This window comes from Monodelphis domestica, chromosome 5 (assembly GCF_027887165.1).
Source record: "Monodelphis domestica isolate mMonDom1 chromosome 5, mMonDom1.pri, whole genome shotgun sequence".
NCBI lineage: Eukaryota > Metazoa > Chordata > Mammalia > Didelphimorphia > Didelphidae > Monodelphis > Monodelphis domestica.
Window position 1 is genome coordinate 260,786,405 of NC_077231.1, and position 23,994 is coordinate 260,810,398.

A 23,994-nucleotide genomic window follows, 5' to 3' on the forward strand; every position below is an offset into this window, starting at 1 on the left:
TGTTGTTGATGTCTTTAAATATAAAACTGTGGAAAATTAAAGTACATGGGGAAAAAATGTCCTTAGATCAATAGGCTTTTCTAAATGTTGTTAGAATATAATGAAATCACTTTGAAGAGATGTTGAAGGGATCTTTGTTTATTAACCATAGACAACAGTTCAGGAGGAAAACACTGTAGAATCTCAGCCAGTGCCAAACATAGATCATTTACTGACCAACATTGGAAGGACGGGCGTATCTCCTGGAGATGTATCAGGTAACTTTGCCTGGGAAGTGTTCATCTGTAGGTTGGTAAAGCCTACTGGATTGTATTATAATGAAATAGTAAATAAATCATAAGAAATAATTCACTATGATTTTTTCTTTTTCTCCTTTTTTCCCCTTTCCACTAATATACTGATTCTACTTTCTCTGCTTGATCTTGAGTATCTTACAGTGACTAGAATGCCATTGGCAGTGCATGGAGTTGGAATGCTTGTTGACAAGTCTGTCAAATTTGGAAGTATGAGGGGAAATGAGCATGCATAGCCCTGTTTTCTTTATTCACAGTTATCCATGTAATAGTCATCACAAGGTAAAACAGATAAGTGCTACTGAATATGTGGTTGCTGTGATGGCAGAAATTGTAACCTTGTATGTGGTAAAAATCACTGTACTGCCCAAGGCTAGCAATGTATTTTAAAGGCAGAAAGTGAATTATTTAGAACAACTTATGGCACTAGTTTAACAGATACCTATGTAATATATCTAGTAAAAATCAGTTTCTTACAAGTTCATTTTCTTCTGTTTCTCAGTTGCCTCCCTAACTCTTGGTGAAGCTCTAGTGTTCTAGACTCTTTTTGGTGAATAATAAATATTTCCCTGCTGTACTGTTGCACTAACCGGGTGCCTTGTCTCCCAGTCTTCTCCCTTTGTCTCTAGTTCTTGTTCTAGTACCAAAGGGGGTTTCAGCACTTACTGACACAGGCAAATCTATACTGATGTTGCACAACAGGCGAAACAGGAGGCGTCTATCCCGCGGTCATGTCACTAGTGGACGCTGTGGTGTCCCTGATGGACAGCTGGACCTGTAGGAAGAAGGAGGACTGTTGCCCACACTGTAGCTGCCTTGTCTGCAGAAATCCCCCATTCTTGTAAATGCCAAAATAATTGATCTGTGCTGTAAATTTTCTTTTAAGAGTATTTTAAACAGATCAGTGCTACTTTCTTAAAGTTTTTCTGCTGTTTCTTGTTATTTTTGAAGCAGACCCTGAGGAGAAATAGCATGGTATGGTCTACCAGTTTTTTAAGTCATAAAGCATTTAGCCATGTGTCAAAAAAAAAAGAGGTGTGGCATGGGGCTCAGCTCCTTAATTTTGAAAATTAACCTTCCCAAACTTGAAAAAATGAAATGTTCAAATTAGCATTATCTTGAATGGTGCTAGCCCCTTCCTACCCTCTTTGTAATTGTACAATGAGTTTTTGCCAGACAGTAAAATGATGGTCTCCATTTTTCCATTTCATGATAGCACTTGTTACAGATAACTATCAAACTGGGAGTAGTTGAATATCTAGCTAGTCAAAAGGAACCCTGGCTGCATTAATATGTAGTCTAAAACTACAAAGGGTCAAAAACACAATATTCAACATTATTCAATGTTAAGTTCTATGACCTGAAAGAAAGGTTATCCTAAGGACTTTTGCTTCCTTAATTATATCATTTATGCTATTATATTGAAAGGAGTTTAACGGTCTGACAAAAATAAACCCAAATACACTTAAGTGTCTCAGTCTGTAGCTAGGACACATCCATTAGTCCTAATGTTCTGCATTGTGTATCAGTTCAAATACAGGACATGGTACGCAGCACAATTCCTAAGAGGTCTTTAAGCTTCTTTACTGCTAGATTGATATTTGAGGAAGTTAATAAACACTAGTATTTCTGTTTTTATTTAGAACAGGGCTCCTTTGCCATTCCTATCATTGAGCTGGTTCTGCCTACAATTCACAGCATCCTTTCATGGCGGTGGCTTTCTGTGGTGCAGCTTGCATCTTTGTGAGCTCTGACTATCCACTGTGTTCTATGGTTTTGTTTGGGTTTTGCTTTCTCATTTTGTTCTGTGCCTGTCTCTTCATAAGTTTTGCATTGTTTGTAGAAAGAACTCTAAAGTGTGGCCAAAATTAACCAAGTTTTATTTAACTTTATACAGATTCAGCTACTAGTGACTCAGCAAAATCTAAGGTAAATTCTTTTGTTGCCTTGAAAAGTGCTTTGAAATTTGTTTTGAACCTGGTTGATAAAATGTGCAGAGATTAAATTCAGCAAACCATTTAGGGAGCACCTACTAATGTTGGAATCCTTGTGTAATATTTCTTGTCTGTGCTTGTTTTGAGATGCATGGTAAAATAATCTTGGGGCATGACATTTCTGTAGCCTGGTGTTTCCCCATCCAAAGAGAATGTATGGCTTTTCATCCAGAGAGTATTAATGATTGAGAGGCAGTACTTGGAGATCATAGCCAGGCCACTGTAAAGTTTGCTTCCAAATATGCCCAAGGCTCCTATCCTTAAAAATTTTTTTCCTCAACTCTTTGGCCAATTTTAACTACAATGTGACTTCTCTCCTCATTACTTCAAAATTTTACAACAGGGGTTCTCAACCTTTTTTTTTTTTTTTTGCATCTTGGACCCCCTTTGGTGGTAAAGCCCTTCCCAGAATAGTGCTGTTTAAGTAAATAAAGCAAAATGCACATCTTCACAAAGAAAAGCAAGTCTATTGAAATATAGCCATCAATTTATTTTTGAAAACAAGCTCATTGACCCCAGGTTAAGAACTAAATGGACTTCCTCAAAACTGCTTCCTCAGTCCCTATAATTTTAGTTTCTTGACACCATTTGTCCCTGCTCTAGTTGAAGAATTCTCTCTCACTGCAGCACAGGGTGGGAATACCAACTTCATCTCTTTTCTCCATCACTTACTTAACTTTGTGACATTAGGCAAATCATTCAATGTCTCTAAATCGGTTTTCTCCTCTGAAAAATGTGAGTATTAATAGCTATAGTATCTGACTCGGGGATGTTGGGAAGCCCAAATTAAATCATCTATGTAAAGAATTCTTCTAAATAAATGTCATCTCCCATTACTTTATTAACTGTTCCATTAACTTCCCATCTCCAAATCCATCCAGTGATTTTGTTACTTTCTCAATGAAATCAAACTTTCTAGCCCCCCACAATCTACTAGCCTTGCAGAGTGGATGATGAATAATGCAGTTCAACAGACATTTTATAGACAACCTACTATGAGGTCATTAAAAAAAAAAAACACAAGATACAGCCAGTCCTTGAGGAACTTGTAATTTTAAAAGATCAAGAATGTATAAATTTGAAATGATCAAAAAAAAAAATAAAGGGCATTTCAGTATAAAGTACATTATATAGGCTTAAAATAATTGGCATGAAATGAAGGATTTTCTCCTGGTTGAATAGAAAATACTAATAAAAATCTGAAAATTTCAATAAAAAATAATATGAAAACCCATTATAGCAACATTTGGAAAACTAAAAGATTAACTTTAAAACATGGAAAATTCTTACATGACTAAAAGTATTAAACATAACCACTAAAGTGTTCACTGTCTCTTAATTTCATATTTTGGGCACCTTACCACCTTTTTCATAGACTAGCAAAACATGGTGTGTCATGTTACAAAGTTGGTGGGTTGATTCAAAGATATACTAATCGTTTTTAATAATGAGATGCTTTTATACCAAACACAGGAATCATAGAAAGAGTAATAATCTTGAAACTAGATTAGAAGGGGTAAGTCCATTATGACCCCGTTTTAAAATAAACTCATCATGTGGATATTGTAAAGCATTTTGGTTTAATGGTAAGAAGGTTCAGCTTAGGTGGGAAATCTGGATTCCAATATCACCTCGATTACACAGTAGCTAAGTGACCATGGGACGTCCCAATATAAAAGTTATGGTTTAGATATATGCAGAAGAATTGTGGGGACAATGAGGAAACTAACTTGGCTGGCTTTGTAGTGGAGAAAGGGTTAAATAGGACAGAACTAGAATGAGAGCTTTAAAAACTCTTTAGGATAATAGTTTATCCTGAAGGCAGTAGAAAGGCTTAGGAAGTTTTTGAGAAGAAAAACATAATGAAAGTGTCTTGGAAAATCGATCTAAGGGGTGTATATATAGGAAACACCATATGATAAAATATTACCAAAATAAAGTGGCCTACTTTAGGCATACCTACCTTGTCATCTCTTGAGTTAAAAATATCATACTGCCTTGCTATTCAACAGTAAATTCTGAACTCCTTAGTGTTTTTTAGATTGGTGAGTAATTGTAATTGTTAAAGTTGGTATACATGGTTAGCTAAATTAATTGAAACTTATTTTTCAGAAGAAGTTACCTATAATAAACGAAAGGTTCTTTTTGCCAGTCCTAACAAGACTAATCGTTAAGGAACATATTTGTATTCACTGCTCATTTAGAGTATCTTCTCTAATAAAACAGTAATTGCCTCCCTACAATTTTAAAGTTAGAGAGTGTTCTGTCCTAAAATTTGGACTTACATGACATCTAATTCTTATTAAGATGTCCAAGTGGATAGTCTTTAAGATAATCCAAATGGACAGGATAAAATGACTTGGTTTCAAATGACAAGGACAAATCTTTGAGATATTTGGCCCTGGGATTAAGGGATGAGGTAGAGTTAGGAAAAATCACCACACAAAAAGAGACCTACCCATGAAATGTTCTAGAATATAGGGCATATGGAGTTGTTGGTATTTTTTTTTCCTTTAGAAAGTGTGAGGAGGCAGTAGGGTAACAAAGCCTCCAGAGAATCTGAACCTGGCTGAATGTTTTCTAAGTGCCCTCCTCTCTTTTAATCTCTTTCCCAGGGTTCTTGGGGATCTGGCAAGGATCAGTATAGCAGGGAGTTGCTTGTATCCTCCATCTTTGCAGCAGCCAGTCGCAAGAGGAAAAAAACAAAAGAAAAAGCCCAGCCAAGCAGCTCAGAGGATGAGTTGGATAATGTGTTTTTCAAGAAAGAAATTGCAGAACAGCCTCACAATGACAGTAACATTAAAGAGGACAGCAGAGAAGAGTCACAAAGAGAGAATGATCCTGGAAGAAAGCAAAGGACTAGCATCTCTAAAGAGAATGGTAATAAGAAAGATTCACATGGGAGGAAGGAGGAAAAGCTGACACTAAAGAAAGAGAAGGTGGTATCTGGGGAGCCCTCGCTGTCCCCCCACAATTCAAAACACACCAAATCACCGACTCTTGGCTACCGTTTCACAGTGCTCAAAGAAGGGCCCCAGACACCCTCTCAGCTCCCAGACACCCCTTCTGACTCTGGTCATCTGCTTAGTGCTTCCTCACCGCTGGCCCTGGCAAGATTCCCCGCCAAGAAGTCTTTCAGTCCAGAAACTAAATGCAGTGAGTTTCTGGCCACTGCCAGTTCTGTCACCTCAGACTACTCGACCACTTCCTCTGCTGCCTACCTGACCAGCCTCGAGTCCAGCAGGCTAAGCCCAGAGGTGCAGTCCGTTGCGGAGAGCAAGGGAGATGAGGCTGACGATGAGCAGAGTGAATTGATCAGTGAAGGACGACCTGTGGAAACAGACAGTGAAAATGATTTCCCCGTTTTTGCCACAGGTTTTCCTTCTGAAAAGTTCTTTCGGGGGAAAATCCAAGAAATGGTAAAGACAAGTAGGAGAAATTCAGAAGGAAGTGAAGTAAGTTGTACTGAGGGAAGTTTAACACCCAGTTTAGACAGCCGGAGACAGCCATTTAGTTCACATAAACTTATTGAATGTGATACACTTTCTAGGAAAAAGTCAGCTCGATTCAAGTCAGAGAGCGAAGGTATAGGTGATACCAAGAACGAGAAAGAATCCTTGTCTGTAACTAAGGTGTTTGACATGAAGAAGAAAGGAAAGTCAACAGGTAGTTTGCTGACACCAACTAGAAGTGAGTCAGAAAAACACGAACCCACTTGGAGAATTAAAATAACGGACCGGCTAAAGCTGAGGCTCAAAGCATCTGCAGATGACATGTTTGGGGTGGGAAGTCAGAAAAATAGCTCTGCAGACAATGCCAAAAAGAAAAACATCCGAAGAAGACACACCCTTGGAGGGCAAAGAGATTTTGCAGAAATAAGTGTTTTAAATACTTGGAAAGTGCCAGATCAAAGCGGAGAAAGAGAGTCAGAACTTTCTGCTGTGACTCGGTTAAAACCCAAATGCCCAGCCCAAGACCTCTCCATTTCAGACTGGCTCGCACGGGAACGCTTACGTACTAGCACGTCTGACCTTAACACAGGAGAACCTGGAGAGCACAGACTAGAGAACACTAGTATAACAGAAATCTATAAATCTGATGGAGGTGGCTCCCCCAGCACCTTAACTTTGACAAACAGATCCCTTCCTTCCATACCACCCCAATCGCCTGAACAAATAAATGGGGAAACCTTCCAGAACGTCAACCAAAACGAGAGTCCCCTATCTGTTGCCAATCTTCAAAAACCGTCTCTGACCCCAGGCACTAAATCCCAATTTCATCAGTGTCTTTAAACTGGAGGGATGCATCCACTACGACGACTCAAAAGCTACTGTTACATGTTCCAATAACTCTGTAAATATTTTTCTGTACTAGAATTGTTATTATGCAGCCTTCATTTTGGGCTGGTTTCATCAATATGCACTGTGGAATGTCTTCACTGTGCATTTCTATGGCCAGAAGAACATAAAGAAAAAATATATCTATATATTTTAAAAATATATTGTTTGGTTGCAAACAAATAAGCAAGGCATTTGTTGCAACATGCTATGTAGTCTCTACAAGGTTTATGACCAGAAATTGATGAGTAAAACAGCTGGCATACTAATGTGTGCAGCAAATTTGTTCTTTTGGTTTAGTCACTAACAAAAGTGCCTCATCATAACAATTCATTGGGTTTGTTAGGGTGCCATATTGTTAGCTGTCAATTAGAAAACTTAAAATGAACAGATGAAAGCATTTTATTGGTAATGTTTCATTACATCGTACCGATTTTAACACAGGTGGATACAGAGCTTCCATTCCTTAGGCATTCCAGTTGGATCTCTGAGTTTTATATTCAAACTTTTAATACCGTTTTTGAGTTTTGTGTGACTTGAATTTTTAATCTTTCTGTAAAATAAGTAACTTAAATGAACATATTATATGTGTATCTTTTCTTCAGATACCAGATTTGATATAAATGTTGTAACATAGGCGTGTAGATAGTGGATCCTGGATGGAACTGGCTTCTTTTATGAAGAATATAATTCTGCATGAAGACTTAATGAATCCAAACCTGTGTCATGCCTGTGTGCATACCCAATTAAACACTGGAAATAAAATTGTTTTGGTGAACTTTTTGCATGGCTCAATATCATTCTAATGAGTCATTTTAAAATGTCATTTATAAATTATAGTCAGCACCCTCCGATAGTAAATGTTAGCTAGCCTTGACTTAGGGGAAAAACAACAATTATAAGACAAAAGGAAAGTACTCTGGATTTTCAAACCATTATCCTCTCATCTAATCTCGCTCAGGCTAATATTTACATAACATATCCATACCTGACATGACCTTCCACATATCCACATGCAAAAATGGAATAGGAGACATTCCTTTTCTCTGAAAGGTAGCTGTAGTTAGAGCAATTGATTGAATCCTGAGCCTTCTTTCACATTGCTGTCACACACGTTTGTTTCTGTGTAGATAATCCAGAGGATGTTGCATTTTTAAAGTCTGGGCTCAAATTTCCTCTTCTATCAGAGGAGTGGGGTGGACTATACTGGCCTATAAGGTTTCCTTTCAGCTTCTAGACTTGAGGTCCAACAACTAGTTTTCAATATTCTGACAGTTGTATTTCAGTACAACTGGTTTCCTTTGTAATACTATATATTTTACTTTACATACATAACATTTTTTTGAGGAAGGGTTCACAGTAGACCAGAGGGATTCATGCCACTCAAAAGCTTAAGAATCCACTTTCCAAATCTAGTGTCCCATAGCCTGAACCCAGTGAGAGAAAAGAGCCACAAAGCAATAATTTTTCACCAACAACTAATTCAGAAACTGAAGAGTTTACTTTTCCTTAACAAGTTTCTCTTTTCACATTCCTTGACCCAGAAGTGAGAAATCCTTTTTCTTTTTTCTTTTCATAAAAGGGTCAAAAATTACTTTAAGGAGTCTTTGTTAGGTAGGAGATTATGACAAATGTTAGGAAGAATAACATGTGTATTTGTGTGGTTGGGTATTCAGAGATATCCATCCATATATAAAATAAAGACTGCATTTTCCCTAGGGATATGTATGTACAGAAATAAATTCCTGTCTTTTGATTTTTACCTTTTTCAAAAAATTAAAACAAAACAAATTCTGATAAAATCCTGCTTGTTGTAAGTTAAAAACTTGTTTACCCACAACTAATTCTGTTTTTGAGTGAGTACTTGTCATCTTTAACCATATTTATTTATAATGAAATTGATTAAAAACATTAATTTCACAGCAGGGCTCTAACATTACCTAAGTCCCAATGGGATGATTTTACCAAGTTTTACTAAGTACGTTGTAGAAATGTTACAGTGGAACTTTGAAAATAATTGTTAGATGTCAACTATTTGATTCAGTTATAAGTTTGTTACTGTTTAGAAACTTACGCAAAAAAAAATTAAATTGCTTGCAATTTAATAATACAGAAATTCCACTGAAGCCTATCTTTTCACCAGTTTATTAATCAAATTCAGTTTTTTAATCAAGATTAATATGTTTAATGATATGCTAATATTAACTTAGTTGAAATAGCTTATAGCTAGATGCCACAGAAATCTAGTTATTCAGATATGAAAATTATTTATGTTTTCCCTTGTTTAATACTAATCTGCAAAGCAGGTGGCTAATACTGCTTTTCTAATCATTTGCCAAAGGTGGAGAGCCCCATGACACGACAGACCCTCCACATTAATTTCATACCAATAAAACTTATTGATTGGTTCATTTGATAAGGTTTATCTAGTTTGTTAAATTTGTTGGATAGAAGCAGATAGAAAATTATTAGAAATTTGTACACACTCTCATGTCTATGAAATGTTTGGCAATTGTCTGTCCTTATGAGGACAACTACACAGTTTGATAGTCTGAATTATGCTATTTACCGCAGCAAATCTAAAAAGGCATCTTCTTATAAGACAACAATGAATTCAGGCTTTCACAAATGCTTTGGTTACCCACTGTCTACCTGCATAGTGAAAACCTTGAGAGCAACACTTTCAGGAGGTCTTTTAGCTTAAGTCTTTCTGTCATTTATTATTAATAATAATAATAGCAACTAGCATTTATATGGCAATTACTCTGTGCCAGGAATTATGCTGAGGGCTTTACAGATATTACTACCTTTGTTCCTCATAGCAGCTTTGCAAGACAGATTCTATTATTATCCCCATCTTACAGAAGAGGAAAGCAGGATTAACTTGTCCAAAGTGCCATCTTGGGGACAGTTTTGAACTCCGATCTTCCCAACTATCAGCACTCAGTCTACTAGTAGTGTCACCTCTCTTCTTCACAAGTCATTATTATCATATAAAGGAAAAAAGGCTGTTTTATAGTTAAATAGAAGTAGAAACAAGCTTTAACTATCAGCAGAAAAGAGATTTTAAGTATAGAAAGGTCAGTAGTGATGAGCAATCAAACTCAATGGAATGAATCTAGACTTATGTGGGAAAAAATTCCTAAAAATTTTTTATAAGAATTGGACTGTGTGTAGATGTCATTAAAGACCCTAAAAGGTTGCTGGATCAATGTAAATTAACGACTTTGAGTTGTTTTTTTCTAGAACTTGTCAATCAACATCAAGTAGAAGAGGCAGCAGCCATATATGATTGTGGATCACAAGAAAGAGCTGTTCCCAGACACAAGTATAACTTGGGTTGTCTTTGGATATGGTGATACCTTTGTTAGAACTAGCTAATCTTCGTCCAAGGAAGAATGGGAGTGGGGGGGATGTTGGCTCCTTATTGCCTTCTACATGAAGAGATGAGTGCTGGGTTTAGAGTAAGACCTACTTTGGCTTCTTTGTGACTCCAAACATGTCACCAACCATCGACCTCATCATCCTCACCTGTAAAAGGAGTGAATTGGACTCCATTGTCTCTTAGCATCCTTTTATGCTCTGGGGCAGCTAGGTGGTTCAGTGGATTGGGAGCCAGTTCTGGAGATGGGAGATCCTAGGTTCCAATCTGTCCTCAGACATTTCCTGGCTACGTCATCTAGGGCAAGTCACTTTACCCCAGATGCCTAGCCCTCACCACTCTTCTGCCTTGGAACTGATACTTGCTATTGATTTTAAGACAGAAGGTAAGAGTTTGGGTTTGTTTGTTTTTTTTTTTTTAATTTAAAAACCCCTTCAAGCTCTAAATCTATGATCTGTAGTAAGGACTAGTGACACAAAGAAAGTCCTACCTTGAAGGAGCTTATATTATTCTTGGGTAAAAGGGTATGGGGAGAAGGAAATGTTATGAATAGTAATTTTTAGGGCAGAACAACATAAAAAAGTTCAAGAAAATCAGCATAGTTCTAAAAGACAAAGTCATGGATTGTGTAAGATAGGAGGAGAGATAGTCCACTTTGAACAGAGAACAGTCTCTGACAGAGACTAGCTGAAGAGAGAGTGGGGGAGGAGCAAGAAGAAAAAACTGAAAATTCCAGGAGAATCAGAAGCTGAGAGGTCCAACCGGCCACTCACTGCCAGTTAGGAGCCTGAGGGAAGAGATGGATCTCCTAGGCTAGGAAGAAGCCTCTCTCTCTGAAGATCAACTGTCTTGAACTCCTGGATACCTCTCACTCAACTCTCAATAACAGCAATCAAAAGCCATCAGTGGATTTTGTGGACTGGGACTTTGAAGAGAGCCATCTACAAAGATCCCTTTCAAGGATCTCCCTCTCTCTTTCCCTGGACTCCTGTATTCAAGTAGTTAGCTTAGGAGTAGAGACCAACAGGCAGCTGGCAAGAAGAGGGATCAAGACTGAGAAGTCTTGAACCTCTAGACTTTGGAGGGCCAATTTGCCAGAGGGGAGAAGTTGTAGGGCTTCCTGTTAACTCATTTCCCTGCTTGATACCCTTACCCCTCCTTCCATGTTTGAACCCAAATAAATCATCTGTTACTCTAGATTTAGGTCTGGGCCAGTTTCTAACAGTAGTAAAGAGGATTGGAGATTTGGGGAGGGTCACACCTCTTCCCCAAAAAGGAGGTTTAACCTCTGGGTCCCAGTGATCTAAAACTGCCAGGCCCAAGGAATCGGCATCTCTCCTTGGTGGTGGAGTAGCCCCAAGATCCTGAAAGGGACTGATAGTTGGTGTCCCTGAGGAAACCAGAGGCAGAAGAATTTATCTGTCCTCTCAAAAATAGATTGGACCTCGAGGGGGACATTGTGTCATCTTACTAAACCTTCTCCCTCTAGTCTCTTATCCTCCATCTCCCAGAAACATTCTCTGAGGAAACATACTCCCTCTTTCAAGGAGACAGGATTTGACTAGCTCCCCCTCTCCCCCAGAAGGAAGGGAGGGAAAGAACAATCTTTACCCTCTCAACCCCTTTCCCTCTTTTTCTCCATCATCCTTATTCCCTTTCAATCCCAATATTATAACTGGAGATCCCCATTTTGGCCATGTAAGACAGCTGAGAGACTGAGGCAGAAGATGAAATGAAGATATATGTAAATGTAGCTCAGTCTGACTATATGTCATAAAAATGAATTGGAGTAAGTTGGGTCTGAAAGACAAGGTTGTCATCTATGAAGGACTTCAAATGACATGTTTTGGTGTTATTTTAAAAATTCACAAAAGGAGAATATGAAAATGCCTTGAGACTGTTTGTGCAGAGAACTTGAGTGAAGAGTGTTCAGCACCATTTGCCTTTCAACAAATCAAGTTGTTCTCAGAAATGTATTGTGACTACTGCCATTATTTAGGTTGAGGAAGAAAGAAAATCTAGTCTTGATCTGTAACCCAAAGTTGTGTTTCACTGTTTTGTTTAAGGTCTTTGACAGTTTAATGCAAGTATTAAAATGCTTTTAACCTGTTTTTCCACTCCAGCCCTAGCAAAAAATATTCCAAGAACAGGGAAGGAAATCCAGGAACAATTTAACAACAAATAGATCCTTGATGCTACAGAACAGTAAGGATCCTGTGTTAATACAGGCTTCTCAGTTGACTGCCCAGGAAGGGGAGCAACCTGAGTGGAGAGACTGTGTGTGGGGGGGGGGGGGGCGGGATGAGAAATGACTCTGTTCACCTTACAGCTTTCCCACCATAAAAGCTCCCGTGTGAATATAGATGTCCAGATATTTGCTGAGAAAGCATAATATAAAGCAAGCCTGAATGATCATGCACTCAATTCATTATGAAGTATGGGGAAATTTTGAGCAACCTTGCTAAGGAGGAAGCTAAAATATGTTGTTGTTTTTATAAATACAAATTTATAAATATACAAATATGTAATAATATAAATATATTTTTATTTAATACCAGAAAAAACCATTAAATCCCAGAGTGGTCAAGGTGGTTGTGCTCAGAATCATTGAGTTACAGGGCAATGCAGATAACCAGTTTAATTATCTTAAAATATGATAATCATAAAACTAAAGTAAGTGGAGGATATCTTAAGATGATGGAGTTAAGAAGTAGTAAAACTGAAGTCTTCCACTCAAGCTTAAAGTGGACAAAGAAATGTCTAGAAAATATAACTGACCAAGTCCTGGGGGGGGAATCACTTTTTTTTTTTTTAGACAAACCTCATCCTAGGTCAGCTTTGAGAGACACGTTTATGGACACTGGAGACTGGGTCTAAGCTGAGCCTTCCAGCACAAGAACCGAATAAAGACCTACCAGTAGCAGTGAACCAAGGCAAGAAGTCCCAGATCTGTACATATGCCAAATGACAGCTTTGTCTCACTAGCCACTGCTCAGTTACAGGTCCAGTGCAGCACTGAAGGAGCTGTGTCTAGGGGTAGTGGTCTAGGATAAAGAATGGTCCCAGATTCCAGACTGCATACTAGACAAGAGCAAGCTCAAAGTCGCATCATAGTTTTATGTTCTGACCCTTAGAATGGAGTGAGAGTCTTTGTTTCCACAAGCCATGCCAATTTGAAGCCTGCAATGGAATTATCAGGGAGGGAGTTCTAGACCAAAAAGGATCCTACAGTTCCATCACTCAACCTGCAGAAATTTCTAGCTGACTAATAGTGGCTGAACCAAGCAGCAGCCTCCTGGAACTCCAACCAAGAGAAGGCTCACAGCCAAGAATATACCCAGCAAGGTATAATCATTGAAGGTGAAGAGGGCAGATTGGGTTCTTTTTTTTTTAATTTTGTAATATTTTATTTGATCATTTCCAAGCATTATTCATTAAAGACAAAGATCATTTTCTTTTCCTCCCCCCCACCCCCCATAGCCGACGCGTGATTCCACTGGGTAATCATATGTGTTCTTGATTTGAACCCATTGCCATGTTGTTAATATTTGCATTAGAGTTTCATTTAGAGTCTCTCCTCTGTCATGTCCCCTCAACTGCTGTATTCAGGCAGTTGCTTTTCCTCTGTGTTTCTATTCCCACAGTTTATCCTCTGCTTATGAATAGTGTTTTTTCTCCTAGATCCCTGCAGATTGTTCAGGGACATTACACCGCCACTAATGGAGAAGTCCATTACGTTCGATTATACCACAGTGTATCAGTCTCTGTGTACAATGTTCTCCTGGTTCTGCTCCTCTCACTCTGCATCACTTCCTGGAGGTTGTTCCAGTCTCCATGGAACTCCTCCACTTTATTATTCCTTTTAGCACAATAGTGTTCCATCACCAACATATACCACAATTTGCTCAGCCATTCCCCAATTGAAAGGCATCCCCTCGTTTTCCAATTTTGGGCCACTACAAAGAGCGCAGCTATGAATATTTTTGTACAAGTCTTTTTCCTTATTATCTCTTTGGGGTACAGACCCAGCAGTGCTATGGCTGGATCAAAGGGTAGACATTCTTTTGTCGCCCTTTGTGCATAGTTCCAAATTGCCCTCCAGAATGGCTGGATCAGTTCACAACTCTACCAGCAATGAATTAATGTCCCAACTTTGCCACATCCCCTCCAGCATTCATTACTTTCCTTTGCTATCATGTTAGCCAAGGCAGATTGGGTTCTTAATGAAATAGAGAGCTCTGACCAGGCTTTGCCCTGGATCAGATCACATTGATTGAATCAGCTACAAAAGATCTATGAAGGGAGATGCTATTTATCTCTAGAGAAAGAACTAATACATGGATATATGTATTGCAGAGTTTTCACAACATATCTGTGTTCAATGGTCTTCTCTAGTGTAGGATTGGAAAAGGAGGGAAACCTCCTAAAACTTTAGTGTAACAAAAACAAAATATTTTAGGGGATACTAGGTAGCACAGTGGATAGTGCATAAGTCTAGACTCAGGAGGACCTGGGTTCAAATGTGGTCTCATATACTTCCTAACTCACAACCCCAATTGCCTAACCCTTACCACTCTTCTGCCTTGGAACCAAACCTGAGAATGGATTCTAAGACAGAAGATAAGGATTTTTTAAAAAATAGTGAGCTCTTGTTTACTAGAAGCCTTCAGAGGGTAGGTACATACTCCTTTCCTCCCTTCACCAGCTGTCTCAGAGATATGAGAAAGTTTTTGCACAGAATTAAAAGAAATACTATGACTAATTGCCCTTGGTTATCTGTTCTTTCCAGGTACAAGTTTCTAGTCCTGCTTCAAGTTTCTAAATACTAGTCTAAAATAGTGAAGGGGACAATGAATATCAGTCCTAGACCAGTTCCCCCCCCCCATTTTTAATCATTTAGCTACTTCTAGATCCCAAGAAAATAAATTTGAGGAAAAAGAGTTGAAATAAAAACAAAACACCCTAGTACAAATGCTACATATTTCAGGAAGCCTTCACTGATGCCCTTAAATCAGTACTACTTCCTTCTCCTTGGGCATTAGGTAATACTATTTGCATCTTTTTTTTTAAACCTTTACTTTCCATCTTAGAATTAATACCAAGTATTGGTTCCAAGGCAGAAGAGTGGTAAGGACTAGACAATTAGGAGTAAATGACTTGGAACTAGGAAGTGTTTGAAGTCACATTTGAACTCAGGATCACCCCCATCTAGATATCATGGCTATCTAGTTGCTCCCATTTGCACCTTTTATGCATTTATATCTGTCATAATTTCCCTACTAGAATACAAACTCCATGTGGGCAGGGACCTTGTCATTTTCAGTCTTCTTGTACTGCTCTTCATCTAGTAGGCATTTATTAAATATTAAATTAATATTTAAATAAATAAGTCAAATGCAGTTCACTTTGATTAAACTTTAAGCACTTACTTCCTAGTGCAAATTACTGTCCTCAGCAATGGGTATGGAAAGGATGAAAAAAAAAAGAATATAGCAAAGTTCTACCAAAGAGCTTAAAGACTTTATATGTAACTTTATAACCTGCATACAAATAAGCAGAATGCACTGTAGAATGGGATTGGAGCAATAGCAAGAAATTTCAGGACATAATACTTCAAGAAGTTAAGGAGAGAGTGCTCCCTCTCAGCAGAGGTAAATTGGGAAGGCTTTGTGGAGGTAACCTCTGAAGGAGACCTTGAAGGAAGAAGAGAATTGTAATAGGCTGGGATCATAAGGAAACCCTGCATCCCAGCATCAAAGTTTGCTTGTAGGGACAGTAGACATTGACCAAAAGCCCTCATGCAGAAGAACACGAAGTAAAATGGCAATTTTAGAGTCAGACAATGGGACCAAAGTATAAGTTTAAGAAGTGTGTCTCTTATTTTACAGGCAGTAGGGAATCATTGAAGGGTTCTGAGCAAAGGTGTGATGTGATCAGATGCACAAAATTAATTAGAGGTTGGGAGAATGAAGGGAAGATCAAATGAATGAGCTTCCATTTTTCTAGACCTTAGCTGAAGGAAAGATCATGCAATCGGGGGAAAAAGCCTTCACAGGGACTCAGTATAAAAAGAGCCAGAGAAACAAAAAAAGGCTTCAAGAAATACTTTTAGGAAAGATGGTTTTCCTTTTTAGTTTTTCTCTATGGAAAGTCAGATGCTTGATGATCCCCCTTTATCCTGTAGGTATCAAATGCCATTGGCATGGTGCCTCAACACTCCCAAGAAGGACCCAAACTAGATTAGAATGTAATTGGGAAATACTTAATAAAAGAAATAAAACTGCAATAAATCATACATTTTAAAATTAAGTCATTATGCCAGCATTATACCAGCAGAGAGCTTTATGTATAGATTAGTGCCCCCCAGTTTCTATTTGATTTTCCCATTATTGCCATATATGACCCCACCCCCCAGCTTAACTATTCCTAAAAAGGTTTATAAGTGACTCCCCCTGCAAGAGATGCCAGCTAATGCAGAGTTTGCCTAGCAGGCACTTGCTGTATCACTTCCCTTCTGTGAATCACACCTATTTTTCTGTCAAAAAAGTGTGAAAGTGGAGGCGGGATGAATTGTGTGATATAATTCCCCACATGGAAGAGGCTAAGGAGGCTGCTTCCAAAAAGGCTTAAGAATGTGTAATTAAAGTGACTCTTGCTCCCCTCGTCCCCATCTTAAGTTCATCCATTTGGGGCACAAGCTGACATTCTGTTGCTGATTTGAGTCTGTTGACCACACGCTGAGCTGGATTGGCTGTGTAGCCAGATTTGGGCAGGCATTCATAAAAGACACTTGTCAGCCAGGGCTTGTCTCTACTCTCACATTGTTTTCCTTCTCAGCTGCAATTGAAGTATGATTGAGAATGATGTAAGGGGAGAAGCACTGGGACTTTACAATCCAGAAATGAGACCAAAGAACAGAATTGAAGATGTCTTGGTGTTTTAGATGAAGAAGGTTTGAAGACAGCTATGATCTTGTGAGTTTCAAAAGGTCAGGAGTCAGGAAACTAGAGTCTGTGCCAAGATTTTCGGGAAGTCAGACCATGAGGGGGAAAGTCCCAAGCATTTTGCTTATCTGGCATTAGTGGAGAAACAAACTCATCCAACCATCAGCCAGACCACATTTGGAAATGAATTTATTGGGGCACATAAAAATTGTTAAGTTTGAGCCCACTTTCCCAGGGAGCAAGATGATTTGGTAGAGAATGTATAGTAAGGATTAAAGGGAAATGGTTTCAATTTTCTGTTCTTGCCCTATATTCCAGGTAAACTACTGCGATGGAAAAGCTAGTTGGCTAGAGATGGGAAATCTTGGGTTCAAATGTGACCTCGAACACTTCCTAGCTGTGTGGCCCTGAGCAAATCACTTAACCCCAATTGCCAAGCCCCCTCCCTCTTCTGCCTTGGAATTAATATTAGTTTTGATTCTAAGACAGAAGGTAAGAGTTTGTTTGTGTTTAAAGCTAGTCAATGGCCACCATAAAAGCTAGTCAATAGACAAGTAGCACCAAAACAAGAAGCTCAGACTGATGACAAAGAATTGAGTTATCGAGGATACCCTAGAACACAGCCAGAGTGAAACCAATATCTCATTATATAAAGGAAGTTTTGTTCATCTGACAGATTTATTTGCAGGAATATATTCTGGGTTATGTTCACTAATCTCATTCTATTTTTTCATTTTTGTAATGCAAAACACACTTCCACTTTGGTCATTGTTGTAAGAGCAAAGTCATACATAACCAAAACCCCCAAATAAAACCAAAGATACACTGAAGCGAAAGATGACTCCAACAGTTCTTTCTCTAGAGGTGGACAGCATTCTCCATCTAAGTCTTTCGGGATTGTCCCAGACTGTTGCATTGCTGAGAGTAACCAAGTTTTCAGATAATCATCAACCAATATATCTTATTATGTACAATGTTCTCTCAGTTCTGTTTATTTTGCTCTGCATCAGTTTCTGCAGATCTTCCCAGCTTTTCTCATTCTCTTTTTCAAGGCATTTCTGGATTTTTTCACCATATTGTTTCCAAATTTGGAAGCCTAATGGTCTGTTAGGTTTCTGGAATCCTCCTTCCTTTCTAGTTTCCCTATCCTCAATTTGTAAGACATAGGCACACTATTGGCTTTGGGATATTGGAAGGAATGCTTATCTTGTAGTTGGAATTGATGAATTTGGTCCCAGCTCCTTTACCTAATTGTGACTAAACAGTAGTTTTATTTTTAAAATGGGGAGACAACATTCACACTACTTACAGGATTGTTGTGAGGAAAACATTTAAAAGCCTTAAAATCCTACATAAACATGAGCTATTTTCAACCACACGTCTGTCCTGTCCTTCCAAAATGTGGCAAAGGGTCTGTTGATTATTTAGTTCTTTTAATAATTTTAATCATCTGGCTTACTTCATTTCACATTTTCTCAGACTGTGTGCTATTAACTTCAAGAATCAGATGAACAATTCATTTGTTTGAAAAAAGGCAAACATGAGCCCAAGTCTAGAGACCAGATTTCAGGTTGCTTCATTGTAAATGGTTTTGATATGCCACTAAGAACATGAAAGTATCCAAATATAACATACCTTTTCTGGCCATCAGACCTCAAGGGCTTCCATCATAGAGAAAGCAGTGGCTCACGACTCCAGCAGGTCGCTTTCTTGGCAGACCCTTAGAAGTTTGACTTCAGCTGGAGGCTGCTACTATGGCAACCAGTTCAAGAACTCCAGAGAGAAAAAAGGATGACTGCTGAAAAATAGCCTCAGCCTTCCATGGGGCTTTTCCAAAGGGAAGATACAGGACCTGCTGGCATCTCTCAAATTATTCCACCTAGAGATATCAGATAGGGTCCCCCCCCCCCCAACCAAAACTTCTATGTTCCAATCTCCATACTAAGAGGGTTGGGGAAATCAGCATCTGGGTAATGACAAACCCCTGCTTCAATGGCCAAAGCCAGGGGGTTGAGGCCATCCTCTCAGGGATTGGGAATGATCCTTAGCTTGGAACACAGATCTCTACCTATAAATGGCTGCACTGTCTGCAGGCTAGCAAGGAGTAGATTCTTTGGAACTAATTAGGAAGAAGAAAGGCAGGCACAGGATGCAAGAATTTGCACTGGGTTACAGCCAAGAGAAACTGACTATGAATTTGGCCTGACCGCTTCATACCTGTGCAAACTTTGGCAGGTTCCTTCTCTCTCTCTCTCTCGTTCTATTTTCTCATGTAAAACAAAGGATTTGGTTACCTCTAAGATCCCTTCCGACTCAAGATTATTTTTTTTCTATGACTGTGTACACAAATGACTGATCCCTTATTCACTAAACATTTAGAACCTTTGCTTCTCTTCTAAAGGCTAGAAAAGATTTATTCCTTAATCTTTTGACCCTTTTGCACTCCCCCCATCCCTATCATAAGGTCACCATTTTACCATCCTATCATGAAATCAATGCAATTCTACAAATTCAGGGGATACCAAAAGTCTTAGTGAAGTTTTAAACTATTATTAAAGCTTCAAACTTGCACTAAGATTTTCAGGATACCCTTTATATACTTAATATTTAGTATGTGTATATTATTGGGTCCAGGAACACCAAAAAACACAATTCCTATTCCCTAAGGAGTATGTAGTATATAGAGAAGGGAAGACTAGAAGATAAGATCCCAGTACAAAAAAACACTTCATACAAATGAAAATTTAAAAACTGGAGGGGATCTGGGAAGATCTAATGTGAATAATATTAGTTAGCATTTATATGGTGCTTTATTACAGGAGCCCTATTTTTTCCCCATTTTCCAGATGAGGAAACTGAGGCTGAGAGACATAGCTAATAAGTGTCTGAAGCAAACTTGAGTTTGGATTTTCTTGACTCCAAGGCCAAGACTCTTATCCTCTGTTCTAACTAACAGAGAGACTTCATGGAAAAGGCAGACTCTGAGTAAGATCTTGAGAAACGGGAAAGATTTCAACTGGCAGAAATGGGAACAGAAGAGAACCATTCTAGGTCCAAGGACAGAGTGATGGGAGAGGGTGGAATAAGAAAAGCAGATGTAGATTAATAGGTCAGTTTGACGCATACACAATTCATAAAGGAGGGGAAATGAAATCAAGTTGGAGAAAAAATAGCTTCAGATCTCAGGTGAAAGCAGTCAGTAGGCAATAGGATATAACTAAAACATTTGGGGGCAGCTAAGGTGGCCCAGTGAATAGAGTACTGAACTTAGAGTCAGGAAAACAAACTTTCCCAGGTTCAAATCTGGCCGCAGACACACCAGCTGTGTGACCCTGGACAAGTCTCTTAACCCTGTTTGCCTCAACTCCTTCATCTGTAAAATGAGCTGGAAAAGGAAATGTTAAAGTGCTTCAGTATCTTTGTTGAGAAAATCCCAAATGGATCAGACATGACTGAGAATGACTAGCAAAGCCTTTTGAGTGAGGATATAATATAATAAAATGTGTATATCACAGAGATACTTTGTAGATGTGAGGGGTAGACTAATGAAAGGCAAGACTAGGAATAACAGTTAGAAAGCTGTTACAATAACCAATTTCACAGACATTACTTAAGAACTTACACTATATAAAAGGATAGGTCCTAGAGCAGCAGCACTAGATAGAATACCAAGCCTGGAATCAGGGAGACCTGAGTTCAGATCCTGTATTAGATACTAACTTAGCTGTATGTTCCTGGACAAGACACTTAACCCTTTATTTGCCACAGTTTCCTTGTCCTTAGAAAAAAAAGGATACTAACCACACCTACCTCCCAGGTTTGTTGTAAGGACCAAATGAGACAATTGTAAAGTGCCTGGCATACAATTACGTATGTGTTAATTATCACTGTCATCATTGCTATTATTACTGTAGCAAAAATAGAAGTAAAAAACAGTCCTTGTTCTCAATAAATTTAGTCTGCTTAGGAAGATGACTGGAGTGATAAGATAAAGAAATGCCTCTTCAATCCAAACTCAACATTCAATCAGGTGAGGGAGCCTGGATTAGGGAAGATGTGCCAGGCACTGTGCTAAGGTGCTAGGTACACAGAGAGAGGCAAAAAGACAGTCCCTGACTTTGAGGAATTTACAGCCCAAGGGGGGTGATGCCTGCTCCTTTCCAGAGGCACAAGAACACCCATAACTCCCTTCAGAGACAGACACTTGTGAAAAGATGATCAAACACATGGATTTGTCTCACAAGCAGGTACATCCTACAACTCCTTCATTCTCACCATAAGAGTGAATGAGAAAATTATGAGTTCAATTTTGAACATGTGTTTGAGGGTAATATCCATCAGGCAGTTGGAAATATGGGATCAAAGCAGCTGGGGCTGGAGATACAGGGAGGGGAGTCATGGATCAATGAGATGAGATGACCAAAAGGGAGAATATAAAAAAGGAGCTGAAGATAAAAGTCACCCACAAAGAGATTGAGATAAGAAAGAGGCTATAGCTAGTGTCTGAGGCCAAATTTCATGTCAAGACTTCACAATTCTACAGCCAGCGCTCTTTCCCCCTCCCTGATTTAAAAAAAAATAATGCATGTTTTAAAAATATTTTCCCAATTAAATGTAGATACAATTTTAATCAGTTTCTGACATTTTGCAATCCTAATAAGTAGTTAATAAATGCTTTATCATGGAAGGAACTCTCTCATCACCTCTGTCTCTTGGCATCCTGAGTTTCCTTTAAGATTTTGTTCAAGGGAGATAGAATCAATATGGCCACTTAGAAGCAGCAAAAGTCCAGACCTCTGTAAAAACTCTACCACACTAATAAAAAACAGAATGCTTTCAGGGGACAAAAAACACAATCTGGAACAGAACAGAGCTAGGGGACCTTCCTGCCTGATTTAACTTAAAAGGTACACAGAGACAGCTGAATTATTGGGTTTAAGGAAAAGGAAGAAAGAAGGTCCCAGGACCCTTCCTCCATCTACTGTGCTGAGGCTCAAAATCTAGGGGCAAGGGCTCCAGCCCAGAGAGAGTGCCTTGCTGCTATAGCCATACCAGGCTCAGGGCTCTAACCACAGCCAGCAGGGAGGAACTGGAGGAAAGGTACAGAGAAGAGAACAGCCTAGTTTCAGCTACCACTCTCCATTTTGGGCCTCTGCTTCTCTAGGTTTTGGCCTCAGGGCACATTCAGCTCCACAGATCAGCTCCATCCTGGTTTAAACTAGTCTACCAATAGGGCAGATAAGAAGCCTTCAGAGGGCAGGGAAGCTCAGTCTCCAACACTCTTCCCCCACCAACTGAGCTGAGAGCCAAGGTAAGAATCCTGCTGACTTGTGTCCCAGGACAAAGGCTTCAACCACAATAGAATACCTTGATGACAGAGTTGGAAGCACAGCTCCCTGCATCCTCCACACCTTTACTTTCTGCTGCCAGCTGGGGAAGATCTGACCTCAGGGATCGTTAATACTCCACCAGCCTAATCTAGATAATTAGCAGGGCAGAGAAGAAACCCCTTCAAGACAAAATAGCCCAAACCCACAGATCTAGCAAATAACCAGAGGAGCAAGATTATATAGCCAATGACAGGGGGCAAAGAAGGAAAAAAATATGAGTAAACAAGAGAAAAAGAAAAAAAATTACAATTTACAGTTTCTATCCAGGTAATGAACAAAGAGCAAATGGAACAGAGGAGGACCAAGGAACACCTAACAAAAATGCCGAAACTCCAGCAAATTGGACTCAGGATTTGGAAGAACTTAAAACGCAATTAAGAGAGGCTGAAGACAATTGGAAAAAAGAACTTAAAAAGCAAAATAAGTCACCTGGAAACAGAGGAACATGAACTAAAACAAGAAAATAGTGTCTTGAAATCCAGAATTGACCAGCTTGAAAATGAGGCAAAGAAAGTGAAAGATGACCTACAAAGAAAAAAAGATCAGATGGAGAAGAATGACCAAAAAGCCAGGGAGGAAATTCAGTCTTTAAAAATTAGAATTCAACTATTAGAAGCAAATGACTTCACAAGGCACCAAGAATGTCTAAAACAAAATTAAAAGAATGAAAAAATTAAGGAAAATATGAAATGCCTCATTGATAAAACTACTGACCTGGAAAACAGATCCAGAAGAGACAATTTAAGAATTATTGGACTACCAGAAAATCATGACAAAAGAAAAAGCCTGGAAATCATTCTACAGGAAATTATCCAAGAGAAATTCCCTGACATTCTTGAACAAGGAAAAGTGGAGATTGAAAGAATCCACAGATCACCTCTTACATTTAATCCACATTTGACAACACCCAGAAATGTTATAGCCAAATTCAAGTACTACCAGACCAAGGAAAAGATACTATAAACTGCTAAGAAGAAAACATTCAGACATAATGGAACCACAGTTAGGATAACACAGGACTTGACTGCAACCAGAAGGACTGGAAAGCATGGAATGTGATATTCCTTAAAGCAAGGAACTGAGTCTACAATCAAGAATAAAATACCCATCAAAACTGACTATATTCATATGGGGAAAGTATGGTCATTTAATAAAATAGAGCATTCCTAAAGAAAAGACCTGACTTAAACAGAAAATTTGATGCCCAAACATAGAACTCAAAATGATCACCAAAAGGTAATTAAGAAAGGGGAAAAGAAACAACCTTTTTTAAGGGACCCAATAAGTACAAATGATTCGTATTCCTATAAGAAAAGATGATATTGGTAACTTTTAAAAATTGTAATTATCACTAGGGTAGCTAGAAGTATACTTAGAGGGGTCAGTGACAAACTGTGTAAGATGATATGTCAAAAATATCTAAAAAACTAGGGGTAAAAAAGAAGAAAATACTTAGAGAAATGAGAAAAGAAATAAAATGGGGGTGACTTCATGTTTCATAAAGAAGGGCATGGAAGAAGGCAAGAAGAAGACCAATACAATGGAAGGGTGAAAGAGGTTGGAGATAGTCTCCATGAAAATTTTAATCATTACATTGGAAAGGGTCAGAAAGGTTCAAATGGGAGGAAAACCTCCAACTCCAAATTAAATCATC

General features: G+C 38.7%; 1 protein-coding gene and 1 long non-coding RNA gene across 6 annotated transcripts in view; one reads left to right on the plus strand and one right to left on the minus strand.

The window, feature by feature from the left end:
* Positions 1-7,407, plus strand: part of ARHGAP21 (Rho GTPase activating protein 21) — a 197,793-nt gene extending 190,386 nt beyond the window's left edge. For 4 of the 5 annotated variants that reach the window (XM_001376252.4, XM_007504864.3, XM_007504865.3 and 1 more), the window contains 3 exons: positions 152-257; positions 2,191-2,222; positions 4,903-7,407. In XM_001376252.4, coding sequence (XP_001376289.2) covers positions 152-257; positions 2,191-2,222; positions 4,903-6,579 — 1,815 coding nt within the window. In that variant the 3' untranslated portion in view covers positions 6,580-7,407. Of the gene's footprint in view, positions 1-151; positions 258-995; positions 1,269-2,190; positions 2,223-4,902 lie in introns of those variants that run through there. The other variant, XR_008912422.1, reaches the window with a different exon arrangement.
* Positions 121-18,694, minus strand: LOC103098158 (uncharacterized). The gene is made up of 3 exons (XR_001625171.2): positions 18,586-18,694; positions 960-1,068; positions 121-302 (listed from the first exon to the last, which is right to left on the minus strand). It is a non-coding gene; the product is annotated as an uncharacterized LOC103098158 (long non-coding RNA).
* Between the last annotated feature and the right edge of the window lie 5,300 nt (positions 18,695-23,994).